This window comes from Camelus dromedarius, chromosome 19 (genome assembly GCF_036321535.1).
Source record: "Camelus dromedarius isolate mCamDro1 chromosome 19, mCamDro1.pat, whole genome shotgun sequence".
Lineage (NCBI taxonomy): Eukaryota > Metazoa > Chordata > Mammalia > Artiodactyla > Camelidae > Camelus > Camelus dromedarius.
In genome coordinates, this window is record NC_087454.1 from 37,100,637 (window position 1) to 37,115,493 (window position 14,857).

Here is a 14,857-nt window from a genome sequence, read left to right on the forward strand (position 1 = left end):
TTGGGGGGGTGATAATTAGGTCTATTTATTTATTTATTTTAATGGAGGTGCTGGGGATTGAACCCAGGACCTCGTGCACGCTAAGCACGTGCTCTACCCCTGAGCTATACCCTCCCCCTCATACAAATTTTAAATTCACATACCTCACTGATCTTCGCTTCTTTAAGGCTAGATTCAAATTCTTCAATAGCTTGGTGAACATTTTTATGATTCTCCAAATGGCTTTCAACACTTGGCAAATCTGATCCCCATTCAGTGCGGTCCAGTTGCACCTTTCAACAGAAAGGTATCAGGTTAAAAAAAAAACTGGTATCAAGACTGAGACTCTCAGGGGTAGAGCGCATGCTTAGCATGCACAAGGTTCTGGGTTCAATCCCCAGTACCTCCACTAAAAGTAAATAAATACACTTAATTACCTCTCCCCCCCAAAAAAATTTAAAAAAATAAATAAAAGACCAAGACTCTCAGGCAAAGTAAGTATTTTTTTACCTGCATCTCATCGACCCAATTCAAAAGATCCTGAACAAATTTCATGTTGATCTCCTCTTCGGTTAAATTCTGATCCAGCAAAGATGACTTGAGAAGGGGCTTCCTGATCTGCATCAGTTTCAGAGTCTGCAGGGAATTCGCCTCGACTCCTGAGCTGAAGCTGGGAACTACTCCTGGTGGGACGCCGGGTGTGAAGGCGGGAGTGACGGCCGGGGTCAGGCGAGACGTCAGCCCCGAGGACAGGCCCGAGGTCACGCTGGACGGGGTCAGGGAGGGTGTCAGCCCCTGTGTCAAGCTCTGAGTGATGCCTGATATCATGAGCTTCGTCTGCTCGGTGGTCAGCACGCGGCCTTTGCTGTACACTGAGGAACATTCATTCCTTAGGGCCAGAATTTCATCACGCAGTTTTGCAACCCTGAAGAGAAACACACACGGGATGAGCTAGAATACAAGAAGCATTCTTCACAAAGGTGAACCCTAAGGGCAGCCAAGGACTCTAATGAACAGCAGCACATCAGTGCTACTCCACAGCCGGAACAAAGGCCTCGCATTAACGCAGGATCTTGTAACGGGGGAGGGGGGCCGGGGAGGGGACCTGGGACCTCTGCACCTTCCACTCAGCTTTTCTGCAAACCTAAACTGCTCAAATAAACAAAGCCCATTTTTTCCTTAATTTGGGGTGGGGGGTAATTAGGTCTATTCATTTATTTTGATGGAGGTCCTGGGGATTGAACCCAGGACCTCGTGCATGCTAAGCACACATTCTATCTCTGAGCTATACCTTCCCCCTACAAAGTCTATTTTAAAATGGCATGTAATCACATTGATAAAAGTTTATGTCACGAATTTTCTCACTGAACGTTGTTACTATAAGCACTGCCCATATTATCACATAATCTTCAGAAATGTAACTGATAATGAACGTGATTACTCCACTATAATATTATTTTCCTATTATTTGACATGTAGGGGTCTAAATTTTTGTTATGATAAAATATTTTTGACTTAAAAGCTTTTTTTCTATGTTTTTAGATATTTTCTCTTTTTTCTGCTTTTTAAATATATCTTCTATATTAAGAATTAATACAGATTTCTAAAAGTGGAATTACTGGGTCAAAGCATCATTTATAATTTTCGCTTTATATATCTCATATATGTATAAATTTACATGTATTTTATTTACATATATATATATATATATAAAACACAACTAGAAAGGTTCCATTCCTACCCTGAAACCTACTTCTCAGAGACACAGACTTTTATACACATACATTTTTCCAATATCTTGTTCCAAGATATTTTCATAAGATAAACAGACAACTGAAAGACTGACTTAAAGGATACTTTCCTTGGATTTTCCCTTCTTCAAAAACCACACATGAATATTTCAACTGTATGTTAGTTACTACAGTAGTAAATACTGCATGTGTCATAGAATTTTCCCCAGCACTTATCTTTGAAGAACAAAACCTACTTAACACACCAGCACATAACAGAATTAATGTGACACGCATTTTCAACAAAAAAGAGCCCGAGAAATGTACTTCATGGAAGGGTCACCCTCAGCGCTCTCCTCTCAAGCGCCAGGAAACGGTCACACAGAGGGCGCCGCTCTCACCTCTGCACCAGCTGGTCCGCCTGGTAGTATTTCCCATCGATAAGAATCTGTACATCAATGACGTGCTGGCGCAACAGGTTCTCACACTCAAGGACGTAGCCGGCAATTTCTGCTTCGTTCTGAAACTGCACCCCTGATTCTAATCTTTTCGAATCCTGTGTTTTAGAAGAACTCAGTATTAATTCTGTGAAACAAAGTTTCAAAACTAGCCTCAAATATAAAACTCAAAATATTGGGGCAGAAAGCTACTTGGGTGTTCTCTGTTTTCCCTTTTGGTTCAAAAATCCGTTTTCCGTCAAGAGAGCAAAGGGATCATAGTCTTTAACACACTTTAGGTTTCAGGAGACAGACTGACCCAATGTTAGGCAAAGTTTTAGCTCATCCGAAGGCACAGCCGCCTCCGCCACAACCCCAGTGGCTCCTGAAACTGACTTACAGACTGGAGAGCGTTGCGGGCAAGTATCAGTTTGTCTTCACAGATGACGCTGTCCCTCTGAACTCGGTTGGCAATTTGCTGCAACATTTCCAACCTAAGAGAAGGGACAGACAGAATAACGTAAAGCCTCTCCTTTGAAGTCGCAGTCTTCGCCACCCCTGGAAAAAGCAGCCCACCGGAAGCAAAACACGATCCCACGCCAGTGACTCCGTACCTGTGACCATCGACAGACTCATTGCCAAAGCTGATGCAGGAGTTGATCAGCGTCGGACCACAATGAACAGAGAGGAAATTTTCATTTGAATCGAGACTGGTTCGGGTGCTAGTCGTGTTACTGAACACAGAATCGCTGCTATGGTAGCTGTAACTACTGCTGTGCATTTTTACCCCTGAAATGATGCTCCTTCTTCGACAGTGAAAAGTAAACTAGAAAGCAGACGGTCTGCAAAAACTTCTACTTCTAACAGTGAAAAGGGGCGGCTGAATGTTACAGCGTTAACGGCTCCTTAAATAGTCTCCAAGATGCATATTCCACACACAGCAAATAAATACGCTGATAGCTATTCAAAAGAGTCTCGCCTCCAGCCCTGTGTTTGCTGGCGGAGGGCTGCCTTTTGTAGCCTGCACGGAAGCCCGGCATGTACGAACAAGGCAGGTTGTTCGGGGCGTCACTGGAAAAGACTTGCCAAATATTTTCACCCAGAGTCATCCGCCTGCAACCGCCTCAAAAACAACTCAGATGTCTCACCGAAGCCCAGCGACCATTAGCAAAGGTGATTCTGGCAATACCAATTGTCAGCCAGAAGAATCCATCAGAGCCTGACCACAGCCTTCTGGAAAGGACCAGGTCGGTACTGAGCAACAGGGCTAAAACCTGGGACGGGAAAGCGCCTGCCAAAAGATGAGTGTGACAGTAAACCGAGTACAGACACTTCCAGGGTAACCACCAGGTCATTCGTTTATGAGGTTCAATGTCCTGAAAAAGTATCCACTTACCATTTACTTGCTCCCAAGGACGTTATGCCTTACTAAAGTTCCTTCGCATTTTTAAAAGCCAAGCACTAAGCAGAACATCAGTGTGATGCTTGCAAGTTCCATCTGTCTGTACTTGCTTTGTCTTTCTAGAGGTGATTGCCTGGCGTAAGAACGTTGTCTCTTTCTCTTTTGTCTTTCACGTGCTCCCACGCCACACAGCTATTATTTTGCAATACAGACTTCCTGCCAAAAAACTTGTTGCATCAAGAAAAATGAAGGCTTTATCTAGCCCAGCTCCGAAATATTTTCCTACGCCCAACGTTACAAAGCCAAACTGCTGCTTCTCCACTTGGAGGGAGATAACTGTTCTTTTCAGAAAGCAAAGGGGAATCCGAGAGCGCCCTGTCACGTATAGTCAGCGCACAGAAAAGCACAAATTACTAAGAGCAGCGCCTACCGCTTCTTCAGCAGCTGTGACGTGTCAGGAAACCGACGATTTTAGAGACACACTCATAACCCGCAAATGCGGTAGGTAGTATTATGTCCCGTTTACAAGCGAGGAGACTGAAGCTTTGAGAGCTCAGTGAACCTGAGATTCCCCCGCTTGCAAACCGAGCTAATAATTCATCCAGGACTGACTGGCTCCTGGACCCTGAACTCAACCACATGATCTTTTATTAACATATATTCAAACCCAGCTGCTACTCTGATGACGGACATCTGCCACGTACCCCCTCTGGCGTATTTGCCCTTATTTCGGAGGATAAGCTGAGTATTCTAACCACCCAGAATCATCTCCTCCATGAAAGGTCCCTCCTGGGTAGTCCTGGCGTGTTCTGGTTCTAGTGATCCAGCTGTGCAGATACAATAATGTACTTTAAGAAGGGCATTAGATTCATCAGCAGTTTAATGAAGGCCTCACTACACAGACTTGCGCCTGCGTCTTCAATGCATCAGTGCCTACTTCTTTCATGTGGACGTGACGAGGGGGCCCTCAGGACCCCGAGGGCCCCCGTGTAGCAGGCCCGGTGTTAACTCTGCCAACACAAGAGATGACCAAAAAAAAGGGGGGGGGGTTGTCTTCATGTAATGAAGGCTCACAGCTGTGGAACAGGCAGCCCTTACCCCAGCAATCACAGAAATGAACACAAAATTACAACCGAGATAAGGAACAACAGCTAGGAAGCAACAGCACGTGAACGAGGAAGGTTACAATCAAGACGCCTGGACCAGCCTGGGAGGCCGCGGGAAGTCTCTGGAGGAAACGACATGGGAGCTGAGATCTGAGAAAGATGAGGAGTCAAGAGAGATGGGGAGGGTGAAACTGACTTCCCTGCCGAAGGAACGCATGGTGCAAAGACCCCGTAAATGGGACAGGGTGGGCCTTGGCACATCAGGGTGACTCAGAGGCAGGCAGCGTGGCTGCCCCGCAGACATGGGAGGTGTGACACCAGGGGCCTGAGGGCTACGCCTGTCCTGGCCTCCAGGCTGTAAGACCAGCCCCATGGGCTCAGGCCACAAGCCCCATTCACTACGAGTCAGGCTGCGACACACAGACTACGATGGAGACAGATCCATCCCCCAACGTCTCCTGAGGGCTACACGGTACCTTCCTGGGCACGTGGGTGTAGTGGGAGAGACAGGTTGAGGTCAGTGATGACTTTCTGGAGTAAGTGCATTCGTGGACATGGGATGAGGGGAACGTGAGCTGGCATTTACTAAGTGTTCTCCAGATGCCACCTCACTGCCCTTCAAACAGAGGTCTTGCAGGGAAGGTATAGCTCAGTGGTAGGGCGCACGCTTAACATGCACGAGGTCCCGGGTTCAATCCCCAGTACCTCCGTTAAAGAATAAATACATAAATAAACCTAACCACCCACCCCCAAAAATAAAACAAACAAAAAAACAAATAGAGGTCTCATTGCCCCATGGGAAGAGGGCCACAGCCAAAAATGTAACAAGAAATAAACTAAGTTAACTGCTGATCTATGTATGAGTGTCCAGACCCAGGCCTTGGAGACTTAAATCAGTTTGAGAACTCCTCACTGGTAATCCTGATTGACTTTAAAACTGTAACCACCCGTTACACATGGATGTGTGAATAGCTGTTGTATGTAACAGTCACATGTGTATATACTATGTATGTATAACAGTCACAGATGTATCACTGAATCACTTTGCTGAACACCTGAAACTAACATTGTACATCAACTACACTTCAATAAAAAATAAACAAATATATAAAACAACCAATCAAAAAAAAGCTGTAGCCACCATACTGAATGAGACTTCACGCGCCAACCGAGCCCAGCAGGCCCTCTCTGACATTTCTCCACTGAGTCAACTCCTCAAACCCCAAAGAAGAGCTTCTCGATGAGAAAATGAAGCAGCAGAAAGACCAAGGTCACACAGCCAAGCAAGTGGAAAAGGGAGATCAATGCTGGTCCCAGGCCAGCCAGCCTCCAGAGCTTAAGTTCTTCCCACGTGAGAAGAGCCCCCTCCCACGGCGACACCCGGGGCACAAAACACCCCCATCACCTTTCCACCTCGGGACGCAGAGCCTTCTCCCTCTCCAGCATGGCGATGATGAGCTTCCCCCATTCTTTTTCTATGTCGTTTGGGTGATAACCTTGAAGGAGTTTGATGCGTCCAAACTCTATCCAAATCTAGAGAAAAGGAAAAAAGGTTAACATGAAGCAAAGATGTCAGAACTTATGTTTTTTTAAATAAAGACAGATTATTAATAAAGATGATGTTGACAACACAAAGGAAGCTTCTGCTCACCTCCAATAATTTATACAGGCGTTTAATTTTTGATTTTTCTGTCTCCTTTGGTGGAATTTCTGTTTCTTTAAACTGTAAGTACTGATTATAAAGTGCCTGAAATGAAAGGGAAAATAAATAGAGAGACAAACTTCAAAGACCGGTTTTCATCATCACATCATGTGGACACTTCAGATGCCGTCTCCTCTGTCACCTGCATTCGGTGGACACTTGGGACACCAACAATTCCCAGCCAGCTGGTAACCAGATTGTGTGAGGTCTGAGAAGGGTGTGATTATTGCTGTGAGCCCAGATTCAACACGTGACACACAAGGATCTGGATAATAAAAACCACAGCAGTGTCTCCTGCAGCTCCACTATCAAACTCTTTTCGTCCAAACAAGAAGACTTATCCTTTAAAAGATGCATTTTCGGGGTGAGGGAAGCTGGTAGGGAAGGTATAGCTCAGGGGTAGAGCACGTGCTTTGCATGCACAAGGTCCTGGGTTCAATCCCCAGTACCTTCGTTAAAAAAAAAAAAAAAAAAAATTTTTTTTTTTGAAGATGCACTTTCCAAATGCTGTACTTTTTTAGCTTTTAGGTTTTAGAAAAATAATCTGATGCAATTCCCATAATAGGGGGTGGGGGACATTCTCCTCTATTTCACGGTCTATCCTTGAAAACAGAATTCTTATCAGATAAATAGGAGTAAAATTTGGTTTTAATGTCCCATTGGCCAAATCAAGCAGCTCCTGTAGTGAATGAAGACACATGCTCTTGGTTGCTGCTACTGTCATGTAAGCTGAAACCATATAATTAAATTACTATCTAATTTATAGATATTAACTTAGGAATCTCTTAAATATGTTTATTATATTTATTTAAAAGGACCTTACTGAACTACATTCAGTATCTTCTTATAACCTTTAATGGTAAAGAATATGAAAACAAGTATATGTGTTATATATATACATGACTGGGAAATTGTGTTGCACACCAGAAATTGACACATTGTAACTGACTGTGCTTCAATTTAAAAAGAGCACCTTATAAAAATTATGTTGATACAGTGTCACCACATTTAATAAGTAGAATGTAGACTAATTATTGCAAACTAATTCATGCTGCTTTAAAACAAGTCCCTGCAAATCTTCAGGCAGACAGATTTCCCCGAAGGATTCCATTCAAGGTTTTGCTGGCTAACAAAATTACTAGGTCTTTCCCCTCGATATATTTTTTTTTCCTGCGTCATGTTCTACTCTAGGCACCAGCAAGGAATCTGTGTGGTCACTCCAACTTCTTTAATTACTTAGAAATCTGCATTAATCAGAAGCCAGCATGAATTTGCCCAAATGTCTGGACAACAGGAATCCATCTGGAAGTAAGTGGAACTTGAAATCTGAAAAATTGTTTAAAACTCAGCAACGTTTCAGGATGTCCAGCGGTGAATAAGCGTGGAATGCCCCTATGTCTAAACACTGTTCTCAGTCTATGCGGTGACAGGGGAGGGAGGAAAGCGTTCCTGCCCAGGGAGCTCCCATCCGCATAGGGAGACGCCACACAAGCAATTCAGAGAACTCAGAGAGCAGCACATCAACACACGCCAAGGAACCGCGTGCCAAGGACACACTCCCCGCGGCAACGGGAATAAAAGCTGTTCCGCAGATGTTCTGAACAGACACATGGACGCAATTAATAACTTTAACAGGGCCCATCCTGGGTGAGGTCTGTTTCTGTCATTCTAGTCCCATCAGGAAAACAAAGTCTACATTCAAGGAATGTAGAGCTAATAATTCACATTATCCACGTCTCGAAAGAAAGCACAGTACTTTGCTACGAGAAACTACACACAAAACAGGACAACTCATTTTCATGGAAGTTTATGTATCTGTACTGTCTTTTAATGTTTCTCTAATGTCTTGGCCTCAGAGAGATGGACTGAGGTTCTCAGGTAGGAGTACATGTTTACCAAACCATGAACTCATTTACATTGCGAGTCAGGTCTGTACTTTCAAATTCATGGTGAAATATCATATGCACCTCCTGCCACACAACAGAAGCCTCCGGGGCGGTTTTTTTAACAGGATGCGACCACAGGCACATGCCCAGCCATGGCCGTACTGGGACAGGCTTCCGACCCCTCCTGCCTGAGCCATCTGCCGGCTCCAGGCAGCTCCCGTGCACCAAAAACAACTTGGCAATGTCACTTCCAGAGACCCTCTCAAATTAAACCTTTAACTCTCAACAACTCAAACTTCAGGGACTATACACATTTCTTTCAGATATAAGGTAAATAAACAGATTAAGGTTTACTTCCACTTTCTCTGTATAATAGGAAATGAAAAAATTTTTTTAAATGTATCTACTGATCAGTAGCTTGTCAAGGGCAATGCTTGTTGAACTTCGGAAATGAGAGGACCCGTCTGGCATTATTTGCAAGTTTCACCATAAGCCCCTCCCTCTCGACGTCTACAGGGGCACAGACCTTGAGTTCTACAGGATTATTAGGAAATGTTCTCTCGGACATCATGGTCACGTGGTGTCGGATCCACTGGATGAGGTAGTTCACCATATTCTGGTATTCAATCCATTTGACTTCCACATCCTGGAACAAGAAAATGGCAGAGAAGATGTGTTATCGTCCGCATCAGCAGATACTAACATTCACAGCACACATGACTGAGTCACAGGTCATTCTGCGGATGGACACGTCTTTAAGCCTGACGGGACCAGCTGGATGCTTTCTTACTTTCCACCCAGTTCCAACCCTTTCCACATAAACAGCTTTAAAAGCAGGCTATCCACATCTGACCACGAAGACTGGCTTAATGAGTGCCAATTCTGATCCAGGCCTTGTGGTGCCCAGAAGCACCAGGCTGAGAAGTCTTCTGAGGCTGCACTGAAATGTAGCAGGAAAAACACTGTGATCAGTTTTGGTTTTTTTTCCCCAGGCACTCAATACACGGTGTAAGCCAGGGTAGTTTCCATCTCTGCCAGCCTTTCTCAAGTCCACCTTAAATCTGAGACTCAAAGAGTTATGCAATATGTAGGAAATGAGATGGCGATGAAAGCTACAGGAGATGTGTATGGTGGGGTTATTCAAGTCCTCATTAAGAAAACTTTCTTTTTTAAATGGAGGACTGAAAGACTGTCACTTGTGATAGTCAATTAAGTATCTGATGAGTGCGTATCCTGTTCAAAGCACCATGCGAAGTGTTATAGTAAGAACACAATACTTGAAGACAATACCTTTGAGCAGAGTTACTGTCTAGATGACGAGGCAAGAGAGAGTCATAATATAGACAGTTAAGCAAAAAGAAAAGCAGCATTTAACAAGCGCTGAGGTAACTGAAGCAGTTTGTATATGTGAGGCATTGAAATAAGCACCAAGCAAGCAAAACTTTGCCTCAGAAGGGTCACTCGAGGCTTCCTGGGAGAGGGAGTCCCTGAGCAGTTCTAACATGACCAGTAACTGCTGGTGGGTGCAGGAAGCAGCAGATAAAAGACGGGGGAGGTCCCAAGGGGAGTCAGGACTCTGAAACAGAAACGCCCTGGACACCACAAACGGTTTGTGCTGGGACGTCACCGGTAAGACAAAGGTAACTAACACATGCCGAGCTGTGGATGTCAGAATGGCCTGGCTGATTCCATCCGGTCAGCCATGTGGAGCCTGGAATGTGTCCAGGCTAACCTGATGACAATGTGCAGAATTGACGGGAAGAGGAAAACAAATGGAGACAGAACCCCGAATGACAGCTCACACCCTCATTCTACGCGAAGGGCTGAGAGTGAGGAACTGGGCGGACGCCGAGATCAAGCAAGGAATGGCCGCTAGAACCTTCTGAAGCAATGCTCAGCCCTGAATGACTGGCAGACACTGGAGGGAAGGAGGAGCGAGGGAGCAAGTCACTCGGGGATCAGCCTTCGGGACAAAGAACAAGAGGAGAGAATAGTAATATGCCTACGACGACAGCACACAGAGGCGAAACAGGAGACCAGAGAGGGGAGCTCCTAGGTCCTCTAAGTGAAACAGGATGGAGGAGGGGTAGGGTATAGCTCAGTGGTAGAGCGCCTGCTTAGCATGCACAAGGACCTCCTCTAAAAATAAATAAACAAACCTAATTACCCCGCCCCCCCCCAAAAAAAGTGGCAACTCAGAATAAAGGAGGTATCTGCAGGAGGCGTAGGGCAGCCAGGGGGAGGGGGAGGGAGGGCTCCCCGCCAGACACACGACCCATGACAGCGTGTCCTGTTTTCCTCCAGAAACGCACAGGCACAAAACACACGGCTGCAATGAACTGCACAAACCTTGGGGACCAATAAAGAGCCCAAAGCTACGTGTCAAGAGACTTTGCCCTGCTATGAAGTAGCTCTGTTCCTTTGTTCAAATCAAATCACCTTCCTCCGAGCCTCACCTTTAAATCAGAAAACAGTTATCTCCTGGGGTCACCTAAGGCCATAAACCTGAAAGAGACTTCAGAAGGGGGATATTCTGCACGTGCAGAAGGACACCAAACAGAGCAGCTGCACAACAGCGGCAAGTGAAACCCTCTCACTGCAGCGGTTATGGCTTCTACTCATAAAGTGAGGGGGGAGGGCACAGCTCAAGCGGCAGAGCGCATGCTGAGCGCAGCACGGTCCTGGGTTGCATCCCCAGCACCTCCTCTAAAAATAAAATATGTAAGTAAGCCTAATTCCCAGTACCTCATCTAAAAATAAATAAGTAAACCTAATTATCTCCCCCTAAAAAAATGAAATATGTTTTTTAAATAAATAAAATTAAAATTTTAAAAAGTAGATAAAATGACATGCAACTCTGAACAGCCTACTATACTGACAACACAAATACATTTTTTTGCGTTCTACTTCAATTGTAATAGTAGAATGGCACCCTTCAAATGCACATGGTATCAATTTATTGAAGAGTGTAATAACCCAAATCCTTTAAAAAATACGTGATATTTTAAAACTGTACCAAGCACTATCAAAGAATTCAGTCAACCGGTCTTTTCTGAGTGAACAGCTTCTGGGTAGAAAAATCAGTACTCACATTTGCACCGATGCCTTCTCCGCCCTCAGGGACTTTGGGGAATGCATCATAGAGAGATGACACGTAAGTTATTACTGACTTTTCATCAGGTGAGGAGACGTCAACATCTGAAAGCAGCGACATGAATTATTTCAAAATGCTGATAAATTTCTGCAGATCAGACTTTCAAGCCAGGCTCCATCTAATCGAGACAGTCACTCACCTTCAGGATCCAGAAGTCTTATGACACCGATTTTTTCGGCCACGTAAAAAGCGTGCTCTAAATTTGCAAGGTTGCTTTGAACAGCAACAGTATTCATGTCTATCAGGTCCGGCCTAGGAAAAAATTCACCGTGTTAATTACATCCCTAGCTTGCCAATATGATATGAAATTCACATGTGTGTCTATTTATAGAACAACTCCTGCAAATACTAACACTACACCTGTGCTGAAATATAGAGATTTTCATCAAACCTCTAACATTGCCCACTTCTCTCAGAAACTTTAGTGGAAGCAACCTGAGCGTCCATCGACAGATAACTGGATAAAGAAGATGCAGTATATTTATACAATGGAATGCTACTTGGTCATAAAAAAATTATGAAATCATGCCATTTGCAGGCACATGGATGGACCTGGAGGTTATGATACTAAGTAAGTCAGAGAAAGACAAAATATCATATGATACCACTTATATGTGGAATCTAAAAAAATGACACAAATGAACTTATTTATAAACCAGAAGCAGACTCACAGGTATGGAAAACAAACTTACGGTTACCAAAGGGGAAAAGGGTCGGGGGATAAATTGGGAGTTTGGATTTGCAGACAAAGACTACTATATACGATAAAAGAGATAAACAACAAGGTCCTACTGTACGGCACAGGGCACTGATACAATGTATCAACATATCCCCTGTGCTATATAGGGTGTATATTACAAGATAGTGAATGTATCAGTATTCAGTGAATATATCACTATCTTGTAATAGCCCCATAATGAAAAAGAATATATATATGTGTAACTGAATCACTATGCTGTACACTGGAAACTAATAGAGCATTGTAAATCAATTAAACTTCAATTTTAAAAAAAGAGAGACACTTTTTTTGGCCAAAGCAAACGGAACAAGGAAAATAAAACAATCATAATGTATAAACTTTCAGCAAATTCTACAACTTCCTCGTAATCAGAATACATCGGAGTATCTGCCCCATTTAACTGATTTAAGCTCCACTCCTTCAATGGGATCCTTCTAACCCAACTAGCATCTCCTCGGCATTTCTTCCCGGACACAAAGATCTCACTCCCACTTCCCTGTCACTCCCACGGCACACCCCCCACCCCCCTGCAGGGCACCCTTTCCAGACATTGCTGTATTCCACAATCTAACTCATCCTGCGGGCAGAGATCAGGTCCTACCTCCTCTATGGGGCCCTCCCTAACCTCCTCAGCCCTCATTTTTCTCTCTGTTCTCTGAACTCCTTATACTCCTGGGCCTGGGCCCATTAATCTGGCATTTGGAATAATCACATTCTTCTTTGCCCTATAGATTCACTGTGTAATGTGCAGGTATATCTTGTTTCTCCCAACTGGTCAACTTCCAGGACTGCAAGAACCACATGATATTAGTAAACTTTTGCACCTTACCCCTCTGCTGACATAGAGGGGCATCGACATTGCAGACGCTCAGTAGTACCTACAGATGAGTCGGTAAGTAGGTTGGTTAGTTAGTCAATTGAATCCTAAATGAAAGACCAAAGTAAGCACTAGCTTATAGCTTCACAAGCATTGTATTACACACACACACACACACACACACACACACACACACACACACACACACTGTCATATACCAGAGACTGCACCTCTTTCTAATTAGTGAGACTTGTATGATCCTCTAAGCCACAGGGCTCACTGGAAGCGAGCTGTGTCTACATAATAGACAAGAAAAGACTTCCCAAATACTCCTTGAACAAACAGGATACTTGGAAACTTAACGCAAGGCCAGAAGCCAGTCAGGAAACCTTCCTTTCAAAAAACAAAGCACTACAAGAATGCAGACATCCATGTGGAAACAGGAAAGCCTTCAACAAGAGCACTCCAAAAATCTCTGAGTTAAGAACCCGCTTCTCCACTTCCAAAGAAAGGGTCTCTCTACCCTCCCCAGGCATTCTGGTTTTCTCAAAATAGCCATTTGGGGATCTGCAGACAGAGTGGGAGGGCTTAGAGGCAGGGTGGGAGGGTGACATGCAATTACTCTGAGTACTATTAGCAGGCTGTTTACATGAGAAACTCTTTGAAAATATATCATTAATCTTAGGAAGGTAAACACCAATTTGCACTCTGATTTTTATCTGCTGAGAAAGCAGACCTCCAAAGAAGTCCACTTCCAGCTTTTAAAGCACTTTGAAGTGCTCAAAATCTTGAAATGTGACCACTATCTACCTACCTATTTCCTAGGAAATTATTAGGAAATTCCTTAGTGCTTTTCACCTTGCCACCACCGAGATCCCTGAGAAGGAATCCTACGTTGATTAGGGGAACAAGAAATCCACTGACAACAATAGAGGTAAATGACATACCTCTCAAAATAACACTTTTTACTCCCACGGAAGCATCTGAAAGAAGCTGCCAACCTCAAGATTACTAAACAGGTGTGTAAAACAGACTCGAGCAAAATAAACACCTGAAGTTCAAAAAACTGGTCTCCATAAAGCTCAGACATTCTGAAGGGACAAAAAGCAGCATTTCTGCGTTCGCCAAATCTCCCAACAAGAAGGGGCATGCTGTCCTGCAAGCCTGCCATTAGCAAGAAAACCAAACACTGAGTCATCCCCGAGAGAATGAATACAGTCATTGAACAACCCAGTTTCCAACTCAGAGAATAAAACAGAAAAGCTGCCTTCAGGATGACACAGTCCCTTCAGCACAAAGGCGGCTGTGTAATGCCCTGATTTGGGGTAAGTCACCTCTCCTAGCGTCATATTTAACACTTTAAAGGAAATAAGACTTCAGTGGTTTCCCTCCATTCAAATGATGCAGTGGACAAAAATGAACAAATAAGCAAGAAGTTTTTTAAGACCACTCTGAAAAAGCAGCAGGCGGAACGTGCTCAGAATCCCACCCCTCCTCCAGGGCCTCCTTTCAGCCCCCACCCTGCCTCTCTGTTTGTCTGAAGGTTCCAGAAGGTGCACGTGCTGTGACCTGTCTACCTGCCTTCTAGAAGCTTCCAGAAGCTGCCTTCCTGGGACCACACAACCCTTACAAACAAACTTCAGCTTTCTCCCACCTCCAGGAGATTTTCATTTTCACTCCAAAGGTTTCATTTCGCTGTAATTTCTCCTTTTTGTGGAACTTTAACTGGAAATTTGATTCCATCTTGGGTTTGACAAAGCAAAGACCGCTACACTGTGGGTAGCCACGTTCCTGAATTACAGACTAGACGGTCGAGCATTCACTCTTCTGATTTCCCCTGTTTTCTGGAAACCCTTCAAAATGATATAATGTAACCCTCCGCCACCTAAAATCCTATACACTAGT

The 14,857-nt window shown here is 44.2% G+C and overlaps 1 protein-coding gene and 1 non-coding gene across 7 annotated transcripts in view; one reads left to right on the forward strand and one right to left on the reverse strand.

The window, feature by feature from the left end:
- The window catches only part of DST (dystonin), a gene marked incomplete in the record, with an annotated part of 422,913 nt that overhangs the window by 155,452 nt on the left and 252,604 nt on the right, over positions 1 to 14,857 (reverse strand). For all 6 annotated transcript variants that reach the window (XM_064476599.1, XM_064476602.1, XM_064476600.1 and 3 more), the window contains 9 exon segments: positions 144 to 272; positions 490 to 904; positions 2,111 to 2,265; positions 2,547 to 2,640; positions 6,060 to 6,187; positions 6,306 to 6,401; positions 8,769 to 8,888; positions 11,334 to 11,440; positions 11,536 to 11,648. In XM_064476599.1, the coding sequence (XP_064332669.1) occupies positions 144 to 272; positions 490 to 904; positions 2,111 to 2,265; positions 2,547 to 2,640; positions 6,060 to 6,187; positions 6,306 to 6,401; positions 8,769 to 8,888; positions 11,334 to 11,440; positions 11,536 to 11,648 (1,357 nt within the window).
- Positions 6,739 to 6,810, forward strand: TRNAA-UGC (transfer RNA alanine (anticodon UGC)). Its single transcript has one exon. It is a non-coding gene; the product is annotated as a tRNA-Ala (tRNA).